Source organism: Penicillium chrysogenum (genome assembly GCF_028827035.1).
Source record: "Penicillium chrysogenum strain IBT 35668 chromosome Unknown utg000002l_segment0_segment0, whole genome shotgun sequence".
NCBI classification, from domain to species: Eukaryota; Fungi; Ascomycota; class Eurotiomycetes; order Eurotiales; family Aspergillaceae; genus Penicillium; species Penicillium chrysogenum.
Window position 1 is genome coordinate 3,139,390 of NW_026622750.1, and position 26,845 is coordinate 3,166,234.

At 47.9% G+C, this 26,845-nt stretch overlaps 10 protein-coding genes across 10 annotated transcripts; 7 read left to right on the top strand and 3 right to left on the bottom strand.

Annotated features, from left to right (window-relative positions):
* Nucleotides 1-196: 196 nt before the first annotated feature.
* Nucleotides 197-3,094, bottom strand: N7489_004673 (uncharacterized protein; the record flags this gene model as incomplete). Its single annotated transcript, XM_056710425.1, has 4 exons — nucleotides 197-1,692; nucleotides 1,742-1,905; nucleotides 1,963-2,140; nucleotides 2,191-3,094. The coding sequence occupies 4 exons, from the start codon at nucleotides 3,092-3,094 to the stop codon at nucleotides 197-199; spliced, it is 2,742 nt and encodes a 913-aa protein (XP_056568846.1).
* Nucleotides 3,095-3,925: 831 nt separating this feature from the next.
* Nucleotides 3,926-5,066, top strand: N7489_004674 (uncharacterized protein; the record flags this gene model as incomplete). Its single annotated transcript, XM_056710426.1, has 4 exons — nucleotides 3,926-4,080; nucleotides 4,133-4,413; nucleotides 4,460-4,537; nucleotides 4,588-5,066. The coding sequence occupies 4 exons, from the start codon at nucleotides 3,926-3,928 to the stop codon at nucleotides 5,064-5,066; spliced, it is 993 nt and encodes a 330-aa protein (XP_056568847.1).
* A 739-nt stretch (nucleotides 5,067-5,805) lies between these two features.
* On the top strand, nucleotides 5,806-6,242 carry N7489_004675 (uncharacterized protein; the record flags this gene model as incomplete). Its single annotated transcript, XM_056710427.1, has 2 exons — nucleotides 5,806-6,014; nucleotides 6,065-6,242. 2 exons carry the CDS (start codon nucleotides 5,806-5,808, stop codon nucleotides 6,240-6,242), a joined length of 387 nt encoding a protein of 128 aa, XP_056568848.1.
* A 3,597-nt stretch (nucleotides 6,243-9,839) lies between these two features.
* On the top strand, nucleotides 9,840-10,106 carry N7489_004676 (uncharacterized protein; the record flags this gene model as incomplete). The annotated part of the gene is made up of 1 exon (XM_056710428.1): nucleotides 9,840-10,106. One exon carries the CDS (start codon nucleotides 9,840-9,842, stop codon nucleotides 10,104-10,106), a length of 267 nt encoding a protein of 88 aa, XP_056568849.1.
* A 2,143-nt stretch (nucleotides 10,107-12,249) lies between these two features.
* On the top strand, nucleotides 12,250-13,746 carry N7489_004677 (fungal specific transcription factor domain-containing protein; the record flags this gene model as incomplete). The annotated part of the gene is made up of 2 exons (XM_056710429.1): nucleotides 12,250-12,405; nucleotides 12,688-13,746. 2 exons carry the CDS (start codon nucleotides 12,250-12,252, stop codon nucleotides 13,744-13,746), a joined length of 1,215 nt encoding a protein of 404 aa, XP_056568850.1.
* Nucleotides 13,747-14,526: 780 nt separating this feature from the next.
* Nucleotides 14,527-15,214, top strand: N7489_004678 (uncharacterized protein; the record flags this gene model as incomplete). Its single annotated transcript, XM_056710430.1, has 2 exons — nucleotides 14,527-14,754; nucleotides 14,804-15,214. 2 exons carry the CDS (start codon nucleotides 14,527-14,529, stop codon nucleotides 15,212-15,214), a joined length of 639 nt encoding a protein of 212 aa, XP_056568851.1.
* A 96-nt stretch (nucleotides 15,215-15,310) lies between these two features.
* N7489_004679 (uncharacterized protein) lies at nucleotides 15,311-15,893 on the bottom strand (the record flags this gene model as incomplete). The annotated part of the gene is made up of 2 exons (XM_056710431.1): nucleotides 15,311-15,354; nucleotides 15,404-15,893. 2 exons carry the CDS (start codon nucleotides 15,891-15,893, stop codon nucleotides 15,311-15,313), a joined length of 534 nt encoding a protein of 177 aa, XP_056568852.1.
* A 1,925-nt stretch (nucleotides 15,894-17,818) lies between these two features.
* On the top strand, nucleotides 17,819-19,559 carry N7489_004680 (uncharacterized protein; the record flags this gene model as incomplete). Its single annotated transcript, XM_056710432.1, has 2 exons — nucleotides 17,819-19,270; nucleotides 19,407-19,559. 2 exons carry the CDS (start codon nucleotides 17,819-17,821, stop codon nucleotides 19,557-19,559), a joined length of 1,605 nt encoding a protein of 534 aa, XP_056568853.1.
* A 2,870-nt stretch (nucleotides 19,560-22,429) lies between these two features.
* Nucleotides 22,430-23,089, bottom strand: N7489_004681 (uncharacterized protein; the record flags this gene model as incomplete). Its single annotated transcript, XM_056710433.1, has 3 exons — nucleotides 22,430-22,570; nucleotides 22,628-22,789; nucleotides 22,973-23,089. The coding sequence occupies 3 exons, from the start codon at nucleotides 23,087-23,089 to the stop codon at nucleotides 22,430-22,432; spliced, it is 420 nt and encodes a 139-aa protein (XP_056568854.1).
* A 1,321-nt stretch (nucleotides 23,090-24,410) lies between these two features.
* Nucleotides 24,411-24,893, top strand: N7489_004682 (uncharacterized protein; the record flags this gene model as incomplete). The annotated part of the gene is made up of 1 exon (XM_056710434.1): nucleotides 24,411-24,893. One exon carries the CDS (start codon nucleotides 24,411-24,413, stop codon nucleotides 24,891-24,893), a length of 483 nt encoding a protein of 160 aa, XP_056568855.1.
* Between the last annotated feature and the right edge of the window lie 1,952 nt (nucleotides 24,894-26,845).

Genomic DNA, 26,845 nt, shown 5'->3' on the forward strand with positions numbered 1-26,845 from the left:
AATTAACTATCGTATTCGTTACCTTGTATATACCATCAGAAGGTTTGTTTTAATTTCCAGCCAAGGGAAATGGCAATGTTTCCGCGAGTTTTGAACTTCACACCGTGCATGCTCTGGCAAATTTGACATGCCAGGAACTGCAGAATAGGCTCGCTGTCGCCCAGAAGGATATTCAGACAAACGCTCTGAAGTATCGCTATGCGACGGAGCTTGTCAGATTTGGAAGGTGACTGGAAGGGGACATGAAATCGGCCAAATTCCCCTGACGAGAACCAGGCGTGGCAACGGAATCTGTCGAACACTTCCCTGGTTCTCCCGTGACGGCGAAGTTGACAGAGCAGCCTTTTGGCGTGTCATGACTATCTTCAGCTGGCAAAGATCCTGCTGGCAGAGCATTGAACGACTCATGAGGGAAGTCACTGGCAGGGGAGGTGTCTGCTATGTAAGAAGGCTGGCTGGACTCGGGCAGATTGGGTAAACCCCTGAAACTTCCATGGGGGAAGTCACTGGCCGGAAAAGGCTCTGCTGGGAAAGGAGGGTTGGGTAGATCATTGAACACATCTTGGGGGAAGTCACTGGCTGGGAAGGGGTCTGCTAGGTATGAAGGCTGGCCGGACTCAGGCAGGCTGGGTAGATCCCTGAATATTCCATGGGGGAAGTCACTGGCCGGGAAAGGGTCTGCTGGGAAAGAATGGTTGGGTAGATCATTGAACACATCTTGGGGGAAGTCACTGGCTGGGAAGGGGTCTGCTAGGTATGAAGGCTGGCCGGACTCAGGCAGGCTGGGTAGATCCCTGAATATTCCATGGGGGAAGTCACTGGCCGGGAAAGGGTCTGCTGGGAAAGAATGGTTGGGTAGATCATTGAACACATCTTGGGGGAAGTCACTGGCTGGGAAAGGGTCTGCTAGGTATGAAGGCTGGCCGGACTCAGGCAGGTCGGGTAAATCCCTGAATATTCCATGGGGGAAGTCACTGGCCGGGAAAGGGTCTGCTGGGAAAGAATGGTTGGGTAGATCATTGAACACATCTTGGGGGAAGTCACTGGCTGGGAAAGGGTCTGCTAGGTATGAAGGCTGGCCGGACTCAGGCAGGTCGGGTAAATCCCTGAATATTCCATGGGGGAAGTCACTGGCCGGGAAAGGGTCTGCTGGGAAAGAATGGTTGGGTAGATCATTGAACACATCTTGGGGGAAGTCACTGGCTGGGAAAGGGTCTGCTAGGTATGAAGGCTGGCCGGACTCAGGCAGGTTGGGTAAATCCCTGAATATTCCATGGGGGAAGTCACTGGCCGGGAAAGGGTCTGCTAGGTATGAAGGCTGGCCGGACTCAGGCAGGTTGGGTAGATCCCTGAATATTCCATGGGGGAAGTCACTGGCTGGGAAAGGGTCTGCTGGGCAAGACGGGTTGGGTAGATCATTGAAAACATCTTGGGGGAAGCCACTAGCCAGGGAGGGGGCTGCTAAGGCAGAAAAGGTGCTGTTTGCCCGGGGGCTTGTATGGCTAGATGATGCCAAACTTGCTTGAAGATCAGATGATAGCGACCGGTGGCTCTGTGGAGTTCTGGGGCTCAAGCTAGTGGCCTCATCGAATATCGCATTGTTTTGCTCCGAATTTTGTTGGATGCCGCGATTTTTGCCACTTCTTTGTATCAAATGCTGGGTCCTTGGTCGCAGCGTGTTGTCGTCGCAATCTAGAAAATGTCATTTACTGGTAACATACGAAGTTGGACATAGACTTACCTGGCTTGTTATGTTGGCCTTGACATCGCCTTTTAGAATGCCTTGATTGCTCCGATGTGCTCGGTCTTTTATTATCATAAGGTTTTAATGCCTCGTTGAACAAGGGCCGATATGAATTCACGTCAGTCCAGCTGTATCCCAGGCATTCGCAAATTACTTTCAGCCTGTGATTAGTCAGTCATGCTTTTAGAATCGTAAATAGGTAACAACGAGGGGCTCACGAAGTGGTGTCTTTGAACAGCCTTTCTAAGATCAGAGGTATCACGAGAGGGGCTGCTTCGTCTGTGATTCCATGTCCGGAAGAGTCATTGACAATATCCCTTATTCTCTTCAAAAGTAATCCCTCGGTCTCGGTAGAATACTCGGCGAATCGACCGTAGAAGGTAACTGGGCGCTCCGCTTCTTGGATTTAGCAGATGCAACGAGCGTGATAGGATTATCTGACTTACCAGCGAAAATAACACTCCAGCTTCTAGATGCCCATTTAGTCTGGCTTAGTAGAGATATAGCACGATTTGCCCACTTCGCACCACAAACAAGTTTGCTCAAATGCTTTGACTGAGCATTAGATCCACGGAAAGCTCGCATAACTTCGTACACTTGGTCCTTCTCTTTATGGATTCTCAATGCAACAGCACATGATGAAACAAAGACGAGCTCTCGAAAGTAGGCGATTTTCCGATCCAAGCTGCTATCCCTCGCCGTGAAATGTGCGTATTGATGTAGGATTGGTATTATATTGACAGGCTCAGCCGACGTGCACGATTGCGCTTCAGATTGGTCATTTGACGAGATACAGGTCGACGCAGCCGACCTGCAGTCTCGGACCAATTCCCGAAGAATGATCTTGCGTCGAGCTTCGTCAATAGGGGACGTCCAATCTTTCAAAGAAGGTAAGTCCGTAAGAAACGAGGTGAATTCAGATTTCACCCTAAGCTGTTGCCCACCACCTTGATTCAGAGAGGGCCCGGCGCGTTTCGAATCCTTACTGAGCGGGTTGTATTCAATGATTTTCAATCCTGTCCGGTCATTATCCGCATCTTCAGCTTCGTGGTTGTGATCCTCATCACCACGACTTGGTGAAGCCTCCAATTCGGGTTGCGTCCGATCACCCCGTCCTTGCCCGTCGAAAGTGCCGGAATCACCGCTTCTATGGTACCTCGCACCTGCGAAATCTTTTCCTCGATTGCTGACAAAATTGTCTTGGCCTCGTAAAGGATGAAGGGTTTCGATACGGGCATCTTGTCGAGAAAGGCGGTGAAGACTAGTCTCAAGTTCAAAGATCCTATCCTCGAGGTACCAAATATATGCGGCATCATCACCCTCAAATCCAAATCGCCGGGAACAGGGCATAGTTGCCTAGGTGTCCATCGACGAAGAACGAAGAACCACTGGATAATTTTTTTCCCTCTCCTCGCCCCCCAGATATGGACGTTGACGCGGCGCGAGCCACAAGCCAATCAAATTACAAGATGCACATGAAATGACCCGTGCTGCGCCATGCCTGCAGTCTCATCACGCCGATGCGTCTGATGTGAGACCAACGCGCTTGCACGTCTTCATCCTTGTATTAGAATGGATTTGTCTCGCCTTTTCTAAATCAAATCCCCTTCTTAGTATCCTGCAGTCGTCATTGCCACTTCCTTTGTGATATGTTCAGTTTCGCTCTTTAATTTGTTTACCATCTAAAACCAAGACGGCCTACCAGTTCTTGAAGCAAGCTCTACCCCTATCACCCAGCCATATCATCTGCCCAGTATGTCAGACTAACAGCCATGCTGAATACACCAGATTGGACCTCAAAATGGATGTTGCCCGTCGTGGTCATCCAACGCTCATCCCCGCAAAGCAACGCTAGTCTGATTTGGCTCCCCCAATGGGCGACCCTAACCTGGTAATTGATCGTCGCTATCCCATCCCTTCATCATTTTTCTCCTTTTTGTTTTTGGCAAGTATCTTTGGCACCAGTCTGCCAACAAAATTGAACAGCCACACCTGAGTATGAGTCCGTGTGCAACAGGATCCTCCATCCTTCCATGATTTCCCATTCTCATGCATTTTGCATCCATCCATCCGCCCACATATATGTCTATCTCCACACAATTGTGATTTATTCAATTCGTCTTAATGTCCCCAGTCATCAGTCCGAATTTATCTGCCGCGAGGAACTCTTTGGCAAGAAAAATGTCGTCTCTTACTTCTGGACATGTTCTTCGAGGCGCTTGTTGGAACTACCGCGTTCTGGAACCTGTTAAAGGAGATAACACACACATCTCCACCGTTTTTAAGGCCCAGATTGTTGCACGTGACTCCCGCGTCGTCCCCGAAGTCCCCGAATGGTTCGTTGCATTAACCATATCCAGACTCTTTAAGCCTAACTCTGCCATATAGGGCTTTGATCAAAGTAGCGTCGCCTAGTGATCAAAATGCCACCAAGAACTTGCAACGTGAAGTTCTGACTTATCGTCTTCCTGATGTCGCCTCGGCGAAGTGCTTCCGGAAAATGTATGATGTAATCGACGACAGCACCATCGCTTTGGAATGGTTGGATACTACTCTCGCAGAGGTGGAATACCATCCTGACATCCGGACCTACTCCCTCATTGGGACTTTTTTAAGAGCAGCGTTCACAAGTTGTGTGGTTCTGGAGAACCACAGACATGTGAATACAGGTAGAATCTCTTGTCTTGAAGAACTGGCATTTACTAATTACTCCAGACTATAAACCTGCCAATATCCTACTTTCTGGCATCCGGACAGATCGTGCAATCGCTAAAGTGGGAGACTTGGGGCTCGGTGAGCAAGCATTGATGTACGAGACATACCTTCTAATAACACTCTTATAGTTGTCCCGGTCGGCGAACTTTTTAACGCCCAACCGTATGCTATGCGCGCCCCTGAAGTCTTCATAGGCAATGCGTGCACTGAACCATCGCAAGTCTGGGCCGTTGCTGCGATGTTACTTTGCTGGATCAAGCCTGGTGTATTGGGCGTATGGGACAGCCCTCATCCTTTGATTAACGAGGCTTGGTCTATGGCAAAGATACAGCGGCTCTTCCCCCACTGGGAGATCCCACCTCCTGAAATGGTGAATGGCGATATCCTCAAAGTTGCAGTAAATTCTGCCCGATCTTTATGTAAAGAGATGCCAGAGCTACTAGCGATCTTACCTTTCGACGAGGAGACACAAAAGGTGGAGATGCCGCAGCAGTTAAGAGATCTTCTTCGTTTTATCCTGGTACCTGATCCAAAGGCAAGGCCTTCCGCCTCATCTGTTCTTGCGTCGAGGGAATTTCGAAGGTTTGAAAACTACGTGGACGTGTAATCTAACCAAAATGGGGGATCGTGTCTTGCCATAGTGGAGAATAGTGAATAAGTCAAATCTGAATTTGCAGCGTCTCACACGGAACGATTTCGTTTCCCTTTCCCCTGCTGTTTCCTTGCTGCTGCTGCTGCCGTACCTAGTCGTCTTAGCCTACCACCATGCCATTCAAGCCTTCAGAGGTGCGGTCATCCGCCTGCTCTTTCTTAGTACGATAACCGAAATGAATGCCGTAGGAGATCTTCCAATGAAAGAGGGGATCCTCCAACTTTACGGCGATTGCTGGGTTTTCCAACGAGACGGCCTGCTTTCAGAAAAGAAAATACCAGACCCTGCAACTCAATAGAAAATTTGGATAGATCGCGCATGCCTTTTGAGCCAGTAATGCTGGGCCATGCCTCAGCCCTTCAAAGCCGACCAATCAGAATGAGCCCCGCTGGCTTTACAAAGGCAAAGCTCATTTCTGTTTTGGCTATATTCGAACAGGATAACTCGGCGTGAATGACTTGGAACCTAGTGGCTTTGATCAAGAGGGTCAGATCAAACAGGCAGCAAAGATCGTCCCGTCGAAAAACCAATTCCCAAAGAGATGAAGCGGTCTCGTTGGATTGAGGTAGGAACCTATGACAGTGGAATATATAAAGGGGGCAGCTTCTCGAAGTTGATACAAATTCGTTGGCTCTGTCACTTCCATACCTACTCGTGTATATTTCAATTATCCGACTTCGATCACAAACTCAAGATGGCTCTAATCGGTCATGTCTTCAACAGAGTTCTCAACAAGTATATCCCGGTCTATATCGCCGAATCCGGGAACGGATTCATTCGCTTGACTGCCTACATCGACCAAAAGGTCAAGGACGCGGCTTTTGCTACAGTTAAGGCGCCCTTTGAAAACGGCAAGCTGTTCAAGGACGATGACATGAAGCAGATGGAGCAACTCTCAATCACGTGAGTGACTAATTCAGTCAATCTACGCTATCTTGATTAACCATCACCAGCAACATGTCTCATAGTAGCCTTGGTGATACCAACGCTCACTATTCTGTTCAGGGTGAGACCGGCGCCGGTAGCAAGGTCAAAGGCAATCACGCTCAGGAGGACCAGTCAAAGCAGACTGTAATTCCAGCCCCACCACTTCACGTTGGGATTAACGCTCAGCTAATCCCGTCTCTATAGCGAGCTAATTAAGTATCTGCCTTGCAGCATCGAGTTATGCACGAGGATTCGCGAAGCATGCCTGGGGCCGCGGAATATTGCTTGTTACTTTCAGGAGTGTGACTGTCACGAGGAGGTCGAAGCATATCTATCCAACTGTTGTCATTCTCTAGCTATATGGTATTGATAATTATGAATTAGTATTGGGGTTCTCGGCTCAATGTAACAAAGCCTGAGAGGAAATACCCAACTCTAGATTTGGATCAGACTTCATATTTGTCTTCCGTGTAATTCGTGGCTGGTTGGAGGATGTACCGAGTTTTTAAAATGGGGCTGTGGAACATATAGCGGCAAACGCGTAACATCACGTAGAAAAAGTCTTTATTGCGCAGAGTGTAGCTTTAACTCAACCCACAAAGATAAAAATTAGCCCAGACAACGAAGCTAAACCAGTGGTTCACGATCATATCGTGTAGCAAAGCGAGCACTCCCTTTCTTCGCTCCAGATCTCAATGTGCGCCTGTCAGAGCATATCATGGACCTGTTTAGTTCACAAACACCTACTGCTCCGGAACTCTTTCAATTCGTTGTCTTTGTCGATTATCTATCTGAGCACATCCTAGCATCGTTGCCTAGCTCTGGGATGTGTATAATCGATTACGAGAACCGTCAATGCCGCTTACAGTCCACAGGAAGGTTCGCGAGGATGACTTAACCCTTATCCGATAATATAGCATTGACCTAAATATAAAGATATCAATGCTTATATCCCACAGAGCTGGTTGATATTCAAGCTCGATTGAGGCCCTATTGGTGGCAGCATAAGCTCCTCTGCTTCTGGAATGACTACTCCGCCTATATTATATACATTTTGTACCCTGGGTCTGGACTGAAGAAAAATCATTGTTCAATTAATATACCGCTGTACGATTGATCTTTAATAATATCTACCATCAATACAACCATTCCAATTAACAGAACGCGGGTAAGCTTGACGTTGAACCTTGCGGAGGGAATGAGTCAGATGATAGTACAGAGCTACCTTCCGCAACTAGCATCTTGTCGGAGCTAACTAGCTGAACTTCTAGTCTGCATTTTACCATTATAGGCGAGGATGTCGATGCGGTGTTATTGGAGCGCCCGCTCGAAGCTCTCCCACTCCTGTCATTCCAAGGCATCGCTAAAGCTGTGCATGAACTGCCAGATATGAACGCCCATTGAGACATATTTCAATCAGAAACCTCGTTCACTTTCGTTGAAGGTCTCAGAAACTCGATAAACAGAACATCGTAGAACTCACATCCACCAAAAAGAGAAGTTCGAAAAATTCAAATAAAATACAATAAAAGGGTGTATCTTCATGATCACAAGTTCGAAATTGAGTGTTGATAACGGTTGGCCAAGCTTCAAGGGGTTGACGGGTCGGGCACCCGCACATCGTACCGTGACCTCCTCGCTTTCTGCAGTCTAGACGGACAGACCCAGCTAATACAACCAACACAACACTACAGGCAAGGGAAAATAAAAGAGACCACGATTTCTAGAAACGAGATTGTAAGCGCTTTTCGGTAACTCAACGTTGAATCGCTCACAGGTGAGGTGATCGGGACAAGGAATACAGGCCTGTCATTGCAGATTAAATATCTCCCACAAAGACTTAAGTTAAGAGGGCCATTAAGGATTCCACAGTCAGCCAACGTTGCTTGACTGGCTCAGCATCCCTTTTTCCCAACACCACTCTTACTCGCCTCTCTCGCTGAGCATCCAAGGAATCAAAATGTCACCACAAATTGTTGTGGCAAAAAGAAGCCATGGGTCTCAACAGGCCTCAATAAAAGGTGTGTTCCTCAACGCTTCCTACCGGTGTGAGTGACAGAAGCCGAGAAGCCTACAAATACGTCCTCTACCCCGGCAATTTGCTCTACGATTTATTCACTTGACTCTGCGAAGTCAAGCAGGCTTGTGTCTGAGGCACTTGATAAGTTCTTACCCTTCGACTCAGTACTGGAATTTGTACTGTACTGACATTTATAGAATACAACATGGACCAGCAAGCCAGACAGTGCCTGTGAAATACTGTAGTGGAGTTTATGTTCCACATAGAAAATGAAAAATAAGAGAGAAAGATAGGAAAGCCTTGTGACCGCTGGTCATGTGATAATCGGCTTTCCGTCTTGGGTAAGCCCTTGCGGACTAGCAACGGGGCAATAAATCCAGCCAGCTGTGTAACGTTATGGATCACATGGGGCGCTTAGTATATCTGTCACGCTGCATTTACTTAAATCTGGATAGATACCCCGTGCTTTACTGATAGCCATTGTCGTAGAGGTCGAGAACGATCTTCCTTCCACTTTCCCCTGTCATATTTGTGGTCCTGCCAATATGCACTATCCCGTGTTGTATACGTGCACGAATATACTCACTCTCCTCTCAGTTCTATCACCTTTTCAAGGGTCTCACATTCAATTCCGAGTTCACATACATGTTGTGTGAGGCCTTTTATTGAGAAGTTTGTGACTTTCCAGAGAGCTTTCCACAATCGGCCTAATAGGTAGGGGTGGATTTCCAGTTGGGCAAAGTGGTCAGCCACAACTTACTTGATCAGGAAACCCGCAATGGGGGGTTCTGAATGAGGTTAAGTGGGTTGTGGCTAACAAAAATAGACCGATTTGGAATCCCACAGTGAGGGGCTCTAAATTTGGCTTAGTGTTAAAATTTCACAATTGTCGGATATAGCTAACTGTAGACCTTTCGTAGTGTCAAATGGGTAAGCAAGCCTATTATTTCTGATCTTATTGAGAAAGAATACCTATAGCTTTCCCACTGTAATTGAGCCCCGCAGCTTTTGCCGAGCAACCTGGTGGCCTTGGCAGAGCTAAATAATCAGAAAATTGTACATGTACTAATGAATCATGGTGGTGTATTTAACCAGATTCTATTTTTGCCCCACAGGCCAAACGCAGATAAATGGACGGGATAAGTTAGCGTCCCCGAAATATCGGGTCTCTTTGACAACGCGCGCGTAGTACTCGTAGTACAGGCCCGGAACAGGTAATCGGCCCCCATTGTTGCTGCATTGACTTACTGTATGGGCGTTTTAACTCGTATATCGCAATATCATGGAATATATTGTATGGCCCCCAAGCAATATAAATTATTGCAAATATCTACTTCTTGGTATGTACGCCTGCTACGTCCTGCGAGCAAGTATGGAGAAGCTCCTCTCTGCAGCAATTACATATCTCATAGTCTTGAAATTAGAAGTAAGATCTCTTTTCCCCGCCGAGGGAATTACTGTACTAATCACTTGACCAGCCATGGGACGTGTTACACATCCGGGAGCAACATGCAAACATGGTGACAGTAGGAGCAACGGGATGGAAGCTAGAAATCTCCCTCGACGAAATGAAAAGCTCGATATCTGGGTGCGCATTTCTGCTTGACCATGGAGGATATTTTTGGTGCATAATCCGTCACACCCTGCAGCATTGGAGGAATCCAGAGTGGAGGCCTCTATCCGGAGCCGACGGCTTGCGAGTTGGCAGTAAAACCCAAAAAGGAATACTGCATCTATGTCCTGTTTTTTATGGGGATACTTCCGCTTTAGTTCCATTCTCCATGCTGGAAATGACGACACCTGGTCGAATAATGATTTGGCTGGCGGAGAACCAGGTGACCCAGTACACGCTCAAGCTCAAGGCCAAACTACTCCTTCAAATCATCAAGGCGGGTTTGATCGGAAATTGGAAGTTTTCTCGACGTTTGATCCTCGACATCGCCATTTGTGGGCAACGGGTGATGTTGATTGTGATTGTCATAACCATGAGGCTGGTAAACACCATGTGGGAACGAAGATTCGCAAACTCCTTCGAGCCTCTCGAGTGATTGTACGCATTATTCTTGTTTCTTTTTTACTAGTCAGAATCTTTCCTTTTGTAAATTGGATCGCCGATAACACCCTCCAATCTTCTATATCATACACAAAAATGATTGTCACTTGGGGCGAAATAATACTACAATACAACTCTACTGCTTAAAAAAGGCAAAGGGGCATTCAGCTGAGGTCTGGATAATCTATTATGTGGAATGTATAATACTTCTAACCCTTCCTAATCAAATATTACCAATCACGTTTGTATTCGAACAAAATCTACCTCTCTCAGCAGTTATTAATTCAGCCAGGCACTCTTGGTCTCGACTTACGACGGTAGTTCATTTTGCAAGTCTAGGTATTTGATGGCAACAATCCAGCATGTGTAATACAGGAAATTATGCAATACTTGCATGGTGGAATCTTATTCCTGGAGGAACATCCAGTGCTGTGCGTTGTGGATTTGCTACCAAAAGTATAAGTACACCAAAAGTGCACCATATTCGACGATATCCATCATGTGCGACCAGGAGCTGGAAAGCCTTTCGCTCGGTGTTTGCATATACCATTTCTTTAATTCTTTATTCAAATATTCTGTTTTGCGTAATAACTTGTCGCCACGCCCGAGAAGGCTGCTCTACGTATGTTTACCTCGGGCTTTTGGTTATAAGGCTTACAGTTGTTAATGAAGAGTAACATATAAGGTGCAGTCCTGTCGCTCGGCAGTCCTTACACCTTGCCCCCCGACCAAGACCATACGGTATCCTAGCGAGACAAACATGGACCGAAGCACTCTGTTTATTATGGCGGGATGTACATTGGATTGGCTTCAAAACCAACAGGTATGAAGCCTTGATGATAATTTTTCACATCTGACAAATCCAGGCACGCCTAGGAGTAGTCTGGAAATTTCATCTGGTTTATAAAATTGCGAATAGAAAAATACAGCAATGGGGTTCTACATGCGAAGGGGCTGTTATAAGTGGAATGGAGATATCCGAAACAGTGCGAATGTTCGATGGGAAGGCACAGGTGACGCAAAGTGCTCAGATTGTGAATAGTATCACTTGAATATGTCAAACTTGACAAAATTTCCTTGCGATATTTACTACAATGAGAGGTCAAAGGCACAATATAGATGAAGCGGCCACAGAGCTGAATCCAGTTTACTATGAGATTAGTCCGCGCAATCTTGGCATGAGCCCTAAATGACCAGATGGTGATTGGTACGCGCAGTTCTCGCATTGGGTTAGTATTAGTATTGTATTATATCATTAGTATATGAGGATCCTTGCACAACCAACTAGAAGTAGTCTAGTGTGATATCTATTGGAATACGCTCGGCCCTCTTCTAGCTAGAAAAAGTATAACTCGACTGAGATGAGTGAATGGATCTAGCAAAAGGTGTATGTACTCAACATGAAAATTTTTTTGGATACAATGACACGGATTGACCAAAGAATGCCTTGGACGTATAATAACACATACGGTACAAGCGGGCCCAAGAATCTGGGCCCTCCTCCACCAAGGCAATGATGAAATGCAAGCTCCGGTCGGGAGAAAGTGATGAGAATACTTATTACCAGCCTCTGCCGTCGAAAAGGATAAGACCCAAAATTGTACAGACCCTGGGACCTGGGTAATCCTTCTCAATTCATTCCATCGTCTTTGCTTTCCTCGATGCCTCCACATCATCAATCTGAGTCTGCCGTGCGAACCCGCGCTCGTACAGCATGCCAGTCTTGTCGCAAAACCAGAACTCGCTGCATTGGGGGACCTCCGTGTGAGAATTGTGTTCGACTTAGAAAGGAAAATTGTGAATTTGTGCACACCCCGTCCAGCAAGAAACTTGTTACACCGGAGCCAAGGCCTGTCCGCGATGCATGCCTCCCATGCTGCATGGAAAAAGCTCTTTGCAATGGGGGACCACGTTGCGAGAACTGCGTTGCGGAGGGAAGAGAAGTCTGCGCATTCGATCTGGAATCTCACAAGGAGGTTCGTCCAAGAAAAAGACGCACATGGGCCTGCCTGCCGTGCCGCTTACGGAAAATTCGTTGCACTGGCGGAGGGCCTCCTTGTGGAACATGTACTAGTCGTGGGGTTGAAAGTACGTGCGAGTTTATTGAAACAACAAAAGACGACCCCGAAGACACGAGAATGCATACAATTCAAGGCCAATCCAATGGCAATAGCGAGTCATCCCGGAATGCTGTTATGGAGGCAGGGACAATCCAACAGCCGGACAGCACCCTCGACGAAAGGCCCGAGAATAGGCCATCACCCAACACTTTCACTGCTCTTGACACGAGACAAGTATGCCGCAAGAAATCACTCAGCTGTAGTGAGACGCTTTCCACCATCAGCAATGCGAATCCCCTGTCAGACTTGAGCAAAAGCCCAAGTCTGGATGGCAGTGATTCAGACAAGGGGGCTCATCTAGCTTCATTGATAGGCTGCTCTTCACATGGGGAACTACTTGACGTCCTCCCAAACTGTCAGATGGTCGATTACTTAATAGAAAGATACTTTGAATCTATTTCCACGGTAAAGTTGGTCTACCAAACATTTTGAGGTTGATTACTAACAACAAGGTAGCTATTTTGTGTCATCAATGCCACCAGCTTCAAAGCTGAGTACGAGGTATTCTGCCGCAATCCTAACGTCACGCCTAAATCCTGGCTATCCCTGCTTTTTGCAGTCCTAGCACTATCTTGCCGTGCAGAAGAAGATCCCGAGAGGGGCTGTTGTTCTGACCGTCTGTCGACGTTGTACGAGAAAGCCGCCTGGGACTGTTTGTTGACCAACGACCCACCGTTTGAACCATCACCCACTTCACTCAAAGCAATCATACTCATAATCTATGGTCGCACACACCGTGGAGCCGATGTATTCAGTAACCTCCAACTGGCTTATCATACGGCAGGTTCTACCAAATGCCATATCGATACCACGCAATGTGTTGTCGAGCCCATGGTCTGCGAGGAATATCGACAGCTTTTGATTGGCCTGAAAATGCTTTTCCTTCTCAATGCCCAAGTGCACGACTACTACCGCAACCGGGATATCACACAAGGTATAGAGCGACGAGCTGATATCTACAAGTCCACTGAAAGACCACACCTACCAATAAGTGTCGAAGGATCACCTACCACGCAGATGACTTTCACAATCCTGAATTTGCAACTTTTGGAAATATCAGACAAAATCTGCGTGAGCGCAGAGCGTGGTTTGATGTCAGAATGGAGCCTCACTGGGCTTGAGACTGAGTTATTCCGCATAAAGGAACAGTGCAGCGAGATTTACACCAAAGTCAGTGAATCTGACTCGCAGCTTGGATCTCACCCAGGGAGCCAGGGTATACTGCACTGCTATATCAACTATCTGCTTCATCTTCTCTTCCTGCCTGATCTCCAGCGATACCTAAATGGGGACATCGCATCTGGGACAATAATATCTCAGTCGAAGTGCATTGCCTTTGCAAAGGCCTCATTACAGTGTTTCAACTTTTTGGCTGAGGACATACAGTCCAAATCCTATGGATGGTATATCCGAGGTCTCGAAGTTACTATGCTGAGCAGTCAGCATATACTCTCATCAGAAGTCGTGCAGGGCTACAGGAAAATGACCAATACCAAGAGGTCAGGTCTATACTGAAACGTACGTTGGAAGTATTTTCTGCATTCTCGGACCGCAGCATATTCTCTACAAGAGGAGCGTTTGTTATTGAGAATCAATGTATGTCTCGGTCATCCAAAGCTATTTCTCGAGCATGCGTATCTAACTTCACTTCAGGATTCCATGCGGAACACTTGGGGCGAGGGGACGGTACGTGATCTGGTCAAAATTACTGGTGAATAGGCCTTTTTGAGTTGGTCCAAGTTGAAATATTCAGTATCTTAGTGTAATATAGAAGACCCATTTATTGCTTTATAAAACACTTAGTATTTCGCTTGCTTTCGAAGCCATCAACTTTCGATCTGGTAAAGCCTACCCTTGAAACTTGTGTATCGCAAACTTGTGTATCGCTTTTTATAAAACGTCCGGAGTCGCATGTATTGATGTAGAATGGAACGGTTTCGTAATGGGCCCAATGGGTGGATCCTCCAATGGTCGTAGCCGAAAAGCTGCGAGCTAAAATCCCGAGCTGACTGTCTTTTTAGGCCTGCATCGCTCAATATTTACGTGTTAGTTCGATAGTACCTGAAGAATGTGATATTTCCCCATGCGTAGTTGCGTTCCCATCTTCCCATGGAAGGCTAGTGCGACCCACGCCATAGACTGGCTGTTAAGTCGCGGCAGTATAAAAGACCACATTTCCCCAACATTGAAAGGTGGCATAGGATCGATATCTTCCCTTTACAGTGGGAACGAGACCTACACCTGCTGCCAAATTGGAACTAGGCTTCATTTGGGTAGTCTCTATTTCTCCGCAATATGACATCCACCCAAGACATGTCGTTCGATCACACCATCCCATACTCGGCCATGGAGGTTATGGGTTACAGCAAACTCCAAGCCAGCTCGCCGCCTGAGAGTATGGTCAGAGAGGTGGAAAGATCTCTCCGGTCGCGGCCAAACGAAGTGTCAGAGACTGTCACGTATGGAAGAGGGGATCATGACGCATGCGAAAGCTTCTTGAGATTCGGAATCCAGGATCATGACGTATGTCTTTCAATACAGTGGTCGATATATAGAACTAAAATTATGGAAGTTCACCAGGAAGATCGAAGAAGTGATCGCAAGGCCCGCTTTTCTTCTCCACCAAGGCCCAGTCATCGTCCACTCTCCCGATTTCCCAACCAACTGGGGAATCAATGCCGCCCATCCAGTCCGAAACGGAGTCTCAGTTTTCCGAACCCTCTCAGGTAACCTGGAGGACAGAGTGGCAATCCTGAAGCTCTACCCGGTCTCACACCACTTGTCGAGCACCGAATTCGCGCAGGAAAGAGGAACGCCGATATCGTTCTATTTGCGACCGAACGAGGTACTTTTCGTGCGAGGTGCACTTAAGATGGAGATTAAACTGCCTGCTGGTGGATTCCTTGTGTGGCAAGGATTTTCCAAAGAGCCGTGGGGGATGGATCCGTCAGCGCGGGAAGCCTTTGCCTTTATGAGGATCTAGTGGGAACTCTCAGGTTGCTTGGTGATTCTGCACGTGCTGAGCAGCGTATTTCTGTGGGGAAGGCTTTAGGTAGAGAATATAGGCGGGTTGGTCGTGTTAGCTTACCGGGATAAAGTCCATGAATGTATTGGTAGTTGACCCTGAGGCAAGTTAGAAGTTGCGCCTGACGAGTGACGTATGCAAAGTCACTGCTTCGCAGCATCTCCATTGTTCGAGCTTCTTCACCAATGGACAGGGAACGGAAGGCGGAAAGGACGGGTAACAAAAGGAGCGTAATTCCATGTCCAAATTCACGTTCAAAGCGCATCAGTCTGCGTCCATGTTGGAGTGCTTTTATGGTTTTATGATTGTCAGGCATCCCCTCTTCTTGGATAAACGCAGCCATGGTTCCGAAGCGATGGGGCCCTGAGCATGGAATAGGTTCATTGCGTCCAGTCCGCTGTAGCCAGTCTTGCTCCCACAAAGCTAGGTTGGTCCACTGGTGAATTTCTTGGAGTCGCTGTATCCAGCACTGAGTGTTCTTTCCTGTGGCCAAGAGCTCAGTGGCTCGCCGAGTTCCTCCTCGTTCCAAGTCACCCTCTAAGATGGTTGAGGTTAAGTCGGCCTTGAGAAAGCGAATGAACATATCCAGTTGTGGTGATAAATCTGCCAGAAGCGTTTCCGCGGTAGCTGGTGGCATGATGGTTGCTGGGAATGAGCGACGACGCGTGCCTGGAATCAATTGGCTAAGAGGAAAGCTCTCTGGAAACAGTATAGGTCAGACCGCGCCGCAGGAATTCAACCTGAGCTTTAGGCGCTCGGGTGGAATTTTCAATGTCAGCACATCTGACTAGTGCATAACCCCTGGACACAAATGACACAATAGTCGCTGCCCTATCCATACCGCGATTACAGCTCAAACCTTAATTCTATCTTGGTGTCCCGTTTGCCCATGCTGGAGTGGACTTTCTATCTTTCGGCCAATCTTCCAACTGCCATGTATATTTTACGATTCCACCAATGTTTCGGTATCTCAAAGGTGTGGAACCTGGATCTTCCGTTGTGACCTTGCGCGTGCTAAAATTCGGCGTAGAGAACAACTGTCTTCAAGAACGTATCGGAGCCCTGGATATGGGAAGTAGCTCCTCTTGACCAATCATCTTCGTCGCCCGTAGGCCCGGCATATTATATCCACAACGCGACTATTATTAAGATCTTGTCTTTTCGAACACCTGTACTCATGTGAAAAAGGCCGCTTACAGTTGGCCAGATCGTCGTATTTAACAGATATTTTGAAAGTTTCGCCGTGTACCCGGTGTTTTATCAGCACTCTGGGGTATGAAATCTGAACCATACCCTAGAGGGAATGTCCCGGGCTTCCGCCTGTAACTGCGCCGCCCCGTTCTCAGGTGCCAGTACCCCCTGATCTTCCGCGGATGCACCGTACTGACACTGTGATTGAATTGGCCTGCAGGGGAAAGTGCTAGCTACTGGTTGATAGCGTAGGGACTCAGGTTGGAATCCACCGCCTCTTGAGTATCGAGGGCCAGTGGCCAATGATGGCCAAGCCGTGCTCCGCCCACCCCAGGTGATTGTGCGGTCTAATTTACCAGAATCTGCTCATAGCCTTAGCACCAAACAAGACGTGAGGCAGAGCCTGGAAGGTGAAAGAAAGCGCATCCTCTATGTCTAGTGCTCCTTGCGTATCCAGGACTCCGACTATGAAGGATGTAAACCTACTGCTTGGGCACGTTGTAAATTGGTCTTCCACCAAAATGGCACACTTTCTGTACGCCAAAGATGCAGGCAATGCGAAGGCTCAGATCAGGAACCTGAGATCAGCTGGAACAACCACATCGGTGTGGATCAAAGTCCTACACTTAGGAGACCATTTTGCTGATCTTGTTTTCGGTGCCATGTGCACTGACCGGTGCAAACTTTCGGTATTCAGCACCAGAGAAACTTCACCAATCATCAGGTTGTTCATTGTTCCTCCATGAGACATGGCCTTGTGTCAATCATGCCTAATGGAGCAAATCGGGTGACATCCACAAGCACACTGGAAACGTCACCACTAAAATTGCAGCAGGGCGGTGCCTATATCCACACAGGCCTTTTTGCTCGATTCAATTGGGACTATGTTCTCAGGGCTGATCCCTAAGCAACGGTAAATTACCGTTTTACCAAAGGCCCACACAGGGCCTGGCTCTGTGTATCACTATAGCTCGTATTCTAGCTCCTGGGATCTAGAGCCTCACAGAGAACTACCCCTTGAAGGATCGAGAAACTTGGCACAGCAGGCTGTGGCATAGCCCGGGCTTCACCGGGTGGTTGACTGGACTGACTTTCCTTTTCTTCGTCTATTTAATCGAGACCCTACCTCTTCCATTTTCATTCTATCAATCAGATTTACATCCACATTTTATCACAATATACAGAAGCGGTTAGTCTTTTGGTACAACTTCTCGTCTTGCTGAAAAGTCGGGGTAGCAGGAACTATCTAACATGCTTTCAGAACGAAGATTCACGTCCAAATTTCCCCTTAGGCGTCAAGCACAGTCACAGCTAGGGCCATAGCGGGTCTGATTCTGAGACAGCTTGACGAAAACCCGACACCCCTGCCAAATGACCTCACGCTTGCTACCATCGACATCTCGAAATGAGGGGGTTACTGGAAGTATCGATCAAACAAAGGCCGATATAGCTACTCTCAGACAGCAATACGCAAAGCTTATACTGTGGGAAAAAAAGTGTATTTGGTTTGACAAGAAACAACCGCAATCCAAAATCCACATACCTTTCCACAGATGGCAAGCCCTTCTCGCCATACACAAGCATTTGCTTCAAGAGCATGAACACTTCTTCTCCATGTCCCAGATGCCATCTGCTAGAGCTGCTATCAGAGATGTTCCTTACGACTATGCCATGTTTAACAGAATGTGGCGTTATGGAATATATTCACCCTTAGAGCTTCTGCACCAAAACCTTCCAGGATCTTTGGGCCCCATGCTCCATTTCATTTACCACGTCTCATCAACGCTGAACCGATTCTTAGAGTTCGATCCAGCTCTTAGGGTGATATTGTATGAGCAGCTGGGTGATGTGACACGATATCATATGGCTGCGCAAAGACAGCATCGGAAACATCTGGCAGGCATATCGCGGTATTGGTACCGAAAGGCTGCGGACCAAAATCCCAATCTCGGTAGAATCCAACATTCTCTTGCGGTTTTGTCACACTCCGACGCTCTTCAAAGACTCTTTTATCTTACCAAATCATTCGTTAGTGTGCAGCCACTCTGCCACAGCTGGGCGACCATTGACATTTTCTTCGACCACTGGAAGGGTTTTACCTTTCAACGAGATATGGCCGCTCACTTTGTGATTGCACACCGTCTCCTACTCGAGAATTGCTCGGGAGAACGACTTAAGGCATTGACAAATGACTTCCTGTCGCTCTTCCCAATGCACATCCAACGCCCCACTAGCCGAAATCAACATGAGGTGTACATAATGTCCTGCAACATCGCCTCTGTACTTGGTTACGGTACACCTGTATACCCACAGGTGGCCGATCTGTTTTCCAAGAAGCAGAGTACCGGTGCTGCGAATGAGTCGGCACCGGCAATGGAGACAGAATATGTAAGCAATAGCCCTACTGAATTGTGTTCGCAGCTCAAACTGAATCAAGCATTCCAGGCAATCCGCCTCACTTTTCAAACTCTCTTCGTTCTTCTTAGGTTCAGTAACTTCCCCAATGCAATCCCAGGGATTCATATCTCTCTGGCGTTCCTCTGGCGCGTCTCCTTTCATCGCTCCGTTATGGAAGGCCTAGAGGCCACGGTTCCCTGGCAAGCAGTCGCTGGATTCCTAAATAGTCTGTTTTCGCACAATACTGTTTTCTCGAGGATCCAAGACGAGAAGTTCCCAATTGGAGAATATGAAACAGCTCCACAGCTACCAGAAGACTTTTTGATACGGGGTCAAGCGTGGAGTCAATTCTATTACCCAAACAACTTCTTCAAAGATACCTCAGGGTACGGCATTTCAATCGATGAAAGGGATTCTGAGGAAGTAGTGAGAAGACATAGGTGCCTCTGGCTAGGAGTGCAAATAGCAAAGGTCAGTTGGCATCACTTGGGATATGATTCATTTGAGGGAGACAGCACAGGTACTGACTTGTCATACAGTTTGGTAGCTGGATAACTTACAGTCCAACGAGAACGAGGAGGTTCGAATTAGCACATACTTTCGCGGAGAGATATGGCCATTGAAGGACGTGTCTGAGCTAGTTTACTTTATACGCGCCAATGGAATGCGAGTTATGCTGCATTACTTTCAATATGGGGTCTTCGGAGGGAAATAGATCATACTTTTAGACCATAGTTGACTTTTACATAACCACGTTTTGCTTTTTTGTATCGACCACTTTCGTATACAAGTGCTGATAGAGCCAAACAATGTACTGCAGCTTTTAACGTCTTTGAGACGGTACACCGCAAACAAGAATAGAAGGCTTCTAGAAAATGCTGACTAGTGTCATACTTTCTTTAGGTTGAGCGGCACCCATATGGTGCATATGGGTTCCCCTGAACGCGAGGAAGCCTGCCTCTTTTGCTTTCTCGCGCTACATCTTGTTTCTAGAGTAAACTAGAGTAATAAATTCTGTGGCGAGCTAGGAGTGTAGCCTGTCGCTCCGCTGAGAGGTGCATAGCAATCAGACGGGAGCATGAACGCCTTGACAACAATGTTTAGGTGGGGTTAGAGGATATCTGGTCTAGCTCCTGGGAACGCCAAATCTGTTCCCGGTAGTGTGTCAATGGCTCCAGGAGGCCGAATCTATCTTGGCACCCACTTCTCGCATCTAGCGCATAAGCGCCAATCACAACCTACACACACTTCAATATGTATAGAGAAATCTCGTAATTGCCGACTATGCTACCAACAAGAATAGACATCCCTCGTGCCAACGCATGGTCATGACAACCTACAGCCACAAGTGCACCTGATTTGGGAGCAGTAATCTCGAATGATATCCCTTCTCGCAGGCCACTGACTGGGGCATACTGCATCAGAATGAATTCATCGACACGTCGGGAATTTCAAGGGAGGCACCTTTTCCAGGAGCCACGAAGACACGTAGGCAAGGACCCTACGACGATGGCATATAAAGCCGATGAAGCAACGCTGCAAAGATAGTCCAACACCAACAATCCGAAGGATTTCCTGCCTTTGACAACCACCTCAGAGACTACTATGCATTGGAACCCATTTGCTTTCTGCGGGATCCATCACGGTGGTCCTGTGTCCTGTTGCGGGGTGACGAAGAAAGGCGAGCCGTGCAAAAACTCCGTCAAATTCCAAGACACCAAGATCGGCCATGAAAGGTTGACCACTCTCGGCAGAGAGCCGTTTGATTTGTCAACTTTGCAGCCAAAGCTCTATGATATTGCTAGAGTCTTTCTCTGCGCGAGATGGCACCGTCAACGGCAGGCCGACCAGGTTGGCCAGCAGTGGTATGGAGCAGCCGTCCGCAACCAGGCGCGAGTGCCACGTGGCTCTAGGGTTGCCACTCCATCCATTGTGTATCCGGGCCAGCGTCAGATGTTTTCAGCCTCCAGGAGACACCTGACGGGATCAGACAAGACCCACCGGTGCGGCTGTCAACCAACCCCGAGCCAGTGCAGCCATTCAGTCCATTTGTGACTTCTGCAATGCTGCGGACAAACAGTATTTCATGGCATATATCGCCGGCTCAACCAGCGATCCTGACATCGGTCGCTAACGTCTGGGCTGGCGTCCAAAGCTTGACGCTCAAGGATCTCACCCTGAGTGACGAGTTCGACGACATCCACTGTGTATTTTGTCTGGCCGAGGATGATGACCTTGCAAATGAGAGTGTGATCTTGCACTGTCAGTGCAAGGCGCTTTCCCACCTGGCCTGCGCGGAAGAGTGGCTGGAAAAGCGAAGTACAGGTTTTAGGACGTCATGCTGTGTGTGGTAAGTAGGGCTGGTTCCAGGTATGCAATACCCAAGATGCTGATTAATACAGTCGAAATGAAGGGCCTTTAGACGCCTTGGTTCGCCCAATACGAGTCCAACCGTCGGACGCCGAGAGAGAACTTGCCACTATCAGGAAGTCATCACCGAATGACCCGAGTCGGAGTCAGCTGCGACAGCGCTCAGTGGGACCCCAAGGGAGATCAGTCGAGCAGAGTGTGGAGAATGGCCCCCGTCGTTCGGCTAGGCTAGGAGCTCATTTACCACAAGGCCCTTCTACGTCTGCACCACCCCGCCGGTCAACACGACTAAATTCCACTCGAAGGTGATCTTAGTTTACAGCAGAGGTGTGACGGGAATGAGAAATTAGCGAAGTGACTGCAATCACGCGTGATTCCATATGACCAGCCACTCGGCATTGGGACCAGCAACATAGAGCATAGCGACGCATTATTCCCTGCACAAGCTCACAACACTTGTCACTGTGACAGGTTGAAATATGAGCTGGTAGCTTGCTATGGAGCGGGGGATTCTAGCTTTGAGGGCGTTCTCTGTAGGGCATGGTTTAGATTTTGTACCACACTTAATGACAATGAAATTGACCAAGAATAGTTGGTAATAAGCGGCGAACCCCAGAATCAACCCCCAAAAGACATTTCTAGGTCTTGACCAAAGTCAATTTGATTACAGTATGAAAAAATACTCGCAGCAGAAGTATTGCTATCGTGGGTAGGATGTGGCGTGTTTAGGAACCCATACCCGGAAAGAGGGTATAAAATCTGAACCATACCGTATAGGGAAATCTTCCAATGTGAGCCAGAATCACACCCCTTTACGAGCTACAGATTCCAGTTCCTCAGATTTACATAACCCTAATTCATTGAGAGTTCGTTTCATGAACAGCAATGGAAGGCAAATCCGGGTTTCCTGGAAAGTATCTAACGGTGGCCAACTACCATTGGACAGCTTGGAGGGGATTCGCTTCATATCGAGGGTAATCCTGCCTGATCCATTGAACTTGCCGATCGTAACATATATTTGACTCCAAAAGTTCATATCCCTTGTGATGGTCCCTCCCAGAATCCTCAACCCGACTGGCTCCAGCATCCGCGTTCCATTCCGCACCATTCTCGACCATCCCATAAGACAGCAATCCTAACTTGAGCCCCCCAACCGGATCCACGGGCCCATACGTAGAATCTTCTACGGAGCTTAATGCTCTGAATTACTCATATTCAGTCTCTTCTGCCGCAGAAATATTCCAAAAACTCGTCTCCCCTCATGTCGCGGTTCGCAAACTTGGCGCCCGGGCTAATATTGACGTGGCCCGCGCGAACGGGGGCCTTCTCTTCTGCGCCATCTTGCGTATTTCGATCCTATAAGGATGAGTACCTTGACGGGACAGGTAAATAATCCGGGAAACGTTAACATACGGTGCCGACGCCCTCGCCAGGCGATTCAGGTCCCCCAAGAACCGGTGTACTGTCCATCTGCTTCGCCCGTTCTCTAGGTTTGAACACGGTCGATGCATTCCTGCCGTTCAAACTTGATCCGTCGTCGAAGGTACAATGGGATCGAACGTATGGTGGTGTGGCCTATGGGCCTTGCCATTAGAGGTCGCATTTGTGGAAAGTATTAATGGGAGCTGTGGAAGTACCTGAATTGGTTCTGTGCTCGTCACCTGATCAACCTCAGAGATTGGATAAGAATACTAGCGATATCATCACTCAGTAAGTAACTCTACACGACTGACAATGATAGATCTGGCAGGGCCATACTGTATGATCCTGATTTGGTAGCGATTGCGCGGTCCCTTCCCCAGGTTTTGGTGCCTCCCGATCGGAGTGTTGATTAGTCCGACGAGGCAACTCTTTCTTCAAGTAAGTGATAGCCATGATATGGATAGTGCTCTCTGAAACGAGAATCGTCTGGGTATTCAGCGCTGATACCGTTCAACGGAAGAAATATGAAGAAGGTGGAGGTGAAAGGAGACCAGCCCCTTTTGGATCCAGTTTAGCACTATAATAATCCACCGGTGCAACGTAATAACATTGTCATGAAACTTTCAGTAAAATTACTGGGTGGGCCTATAGGGAAAGTGCTAGCTGCTGGGGCGTCAATATGACCGTTAGCGTAAAAGACTCAGGCCGATGCCCACGGGCCTTCCAGCTATCGGGAGCCAGTGGCCAATAATGGCCAAGCCATCATGCGCTCACCCTAAATAAACGAATGATGGATCTAACGAATAAATTGTATCCATGGTGCGATTCTAAACAAGAAATGAGGTGGACTCGGGAAGGTGAAAGCAACAATCTTCCTACCTGTGGCATTTATTGCGTATGCTAGACTCCAACCGTAAGGGTGGTACACCTACCGCTTGTACGCACACAGAAACAGCTACTAAACTGGCCAGGTCATAGTGGGCCAAGGAGGTGGGCAAAGAGAAGGTTCAGACCAAAAACTGAAGTCGGTCCGGGTCACATCGGAACAACGACGTGAGGCAAGAGCGCCTATCATGATCCACCAGACCCTTGCAAGTCTGGTTCCTAGGATTCTTCCGCGAGGTAAATGCAGCCAATGCGTGCTCAAAGTCATAAGCCAGATCTGTGTCATGCACAAGAAAACAGACTACCCCTTGGGATCTGCGCGCGCATTCTGCCCTCAAGGCAGCAAGCAACCTCATTCCTACTCATCAAGCCTGCTCCATGAACCTCTTTAAGGGTAACTCAACCTCATGAGCTACTGACATTTTAAGTTGGTTCGTTGTTGCAGCATTATGTCTCATGCGCGAAACCCATTTAATGTCACTGGCTTCGTGTTCACGGAAGTCCCAACAAACTATTCCATTGGCCCGACATACAATCCGCTACCTTCGGAGATAGGTTCAGGAAGTTCTCTCCATCCGAGCGTTCCACAATCGGAAAGCTGGTTAACAGGATCTGTGTCTTCAACCGTCACTCCCTCTCCCCGGTCAAGTTCGTCATATCGAGAAATAAGACCTCGGCCAGCACCAACATTGCCTCAACCGGAAACCAAAATTGAAGAAAAGCAACGAGTCCGGAGGCCCACCAAAAAGACACGTCGAAGGGTATATGGGCTTACTGGCACGCCCAACCAACCACCCCGGCGTAATGAAACGAGGTCTGCATGGATGGTTCCCCGAACATTCGTCACATCGGCTAAGTAGGCTCTTTCAGCGCAGCAAAAACACCGGCCATGACGAGTCACGATACAGCCACTCAGGCCCAGGGCTCTCGCTCATGCAATTACCCTCCATATAATCAAGAAAGCCCTCCCCAAGCTTCCGTCGAGGCTCTCCAGAAAGCCTTGAAGGCTCAAGTCTTACACTCACTCAGGGTTTTGCGCAAGATTGCTATGGACCACCACGCACTTAACCTGGTCCCTGAGATAATAGATGGTTGGGTGGCGGAAATTGAAGGAGTTGATGCAAAAAATATCCCAATTGCATCCAGCATGGCGGCGCAGATGTCTGTTCCGTTCGAACGATTCACCATTCTCACGAAATGCATCACAGCTACGGGCCCGATGCAAAAGCTTACTATCAGGCACCAGGCAACCGAGTTGCTGAAATATATATTGGCTTATGCGGAGGAGTACTACTTAGTCCAGGGTTCGCAGGTCTATCTTGATATTGGTAGATGGATAGAAAGACTCACCAAGACAAACATGAGGAAGTGAAATGTTATTATCCAGAGGGTCTGGAATATTCCATCGCTCTTTCTCTGGAATTATGTGTAGGATGTTATCTTCTTCTTGTACCAGATCTCTTTTCAATGTTATGGGAATATGTTCTGTAATGTCACATCCGAGAGTCCCAGTGCCGCTATCCCGTATTAGACCGATGAAAGCTTCTGTCCTTTCCCTGAGATGGGTGTCAAGGGACTATTCCAATGTTTTACCGATTGCTCACCTCGGTACTTCCATCGTCCTTTGCGACACAGAATGAATATCATCATGTCCAGCTAGTATTATTCCAGTGTTATGGGTGTCTTGTTGGTTCCATCATTGTGGTCGCTAGCTGGTTGGGATGCACGGGTACGTTGGGAAGTTTCTTGTAAACACCGATCCCTAAGGCCTCCTCTGGGCTTTGGGAACTGGAGTATATTTGTCTCACAGATGCATCATTGGTACCTCTTCATCATGTGGCACACGGGATTGGACCGATTCTTTCACGGAAAGATCCTGCAGGAGAACCGTAAATCATTAGCCTGTGGCTTCCACTGCGAATAATGATTCCGAGGTTCAACAGAGAGTTTGTGTTACTACCTCCATGAAAACCCTATAATTGCATCCGTGGCTTTTTGAAAAGGCCGCCTCCTGCTTGTTTGACCAAAATCGACAGCTGGATAGGGAACAAATCTTCGTCTACAAAACGTCATCAGCAAGCGCTAGAGTTGTGCGACTGGGCCTACAACCACTGAATGGATGTGGGAAAGGGGAAGGGGAAAGGGGATGCTGGAGGGGAGGCGCGGTGAATAGGAAGCCGACATTTCTTGGGCACACCTTCGATCTAGACGGGATGCTTAATCTATTAACCCACGGTAAGCCATTTTTCAGTATTTCATTCTCTTGCTGCACGGTGAAGATGCAGTAGCATAAGAGTATCTGAGAAGTTGCGTTGCTCACTTACCTGTGATATTATTTGTGCAAGGCCGTTGATGGGAAATGTCAAAAAGAGCTTTCGATTATGTATTTGTCTGCCCGTATAAACAAATTAGTTCAATTTCCTCTAGTTGGATACCTGTTGTTGAGTCCTGGGTGCGAGGCGTGAGCTTGAGGAGTGAAGAGATGAACCGCTGACTGTCAGTTTTAGGTAAGTCAGACTCACCTGGGCCACCTACTTTCCACCCTTCCTAGAGCATCCGACCATCCTAGCCCTGCTTGCCTCATGCCACCATTAGTCCTCCTACCATCAGATACAATCCATCCCCGGTTGCAATGTCACTTCTGCGCAGTTCCTCTTCTGCTATGCTCAAACTTACTGAATCATCCAACTTCCCCCGACTAAAGCTCTTCGCACCTGAGTCGGAAACGTCTTAGCCATCAAGATATGACATCTTGCTCCGAACTTTGGCTGGACTGGTTTGGACTTTATCGTTTGATTGCCATTTGCTGGTCCGAATGATAATTGTCAGGCTCATCGAACTACTGACCTCTCCCATCTGTCTCTTCGTCACATGATCGCTTGTCTTTGCTCGACCAAGATTCCGTATAGGACAACGGTGAGCACGCCACCCCAATGTCACATACTTCGAATAAAGGGCCGCTCTCAACGGCTGGTGTGATGGTTTGGTGTGTCCTGAAGGCGCTAGTCAGACCCCCGGCCAGAAGCCCTGCGGCTGCAGTGGGAGATAGCTCGCATGTTGCTGATCCAAGATAAGTTGAGGTAAGCCCCCCCTGTTTAATCTGTCACATATCGTACCATACTCTGACTCTATCTCTTCTGCTCAAAGGGCGTCGCTGAATACCCTCAGCTGGAATCTACGCCTATCCAATCTTCAACCACGGTCGATGATTCACTTGCCCGCAGAATATCCATACCTCACAAAGCCCGTTCCTTTATCCTCCTACTCCGCTGTGTAGTAGAGCCACTCCGCGATGACACGACTGAAAAATCGAAGGGGAGGGCG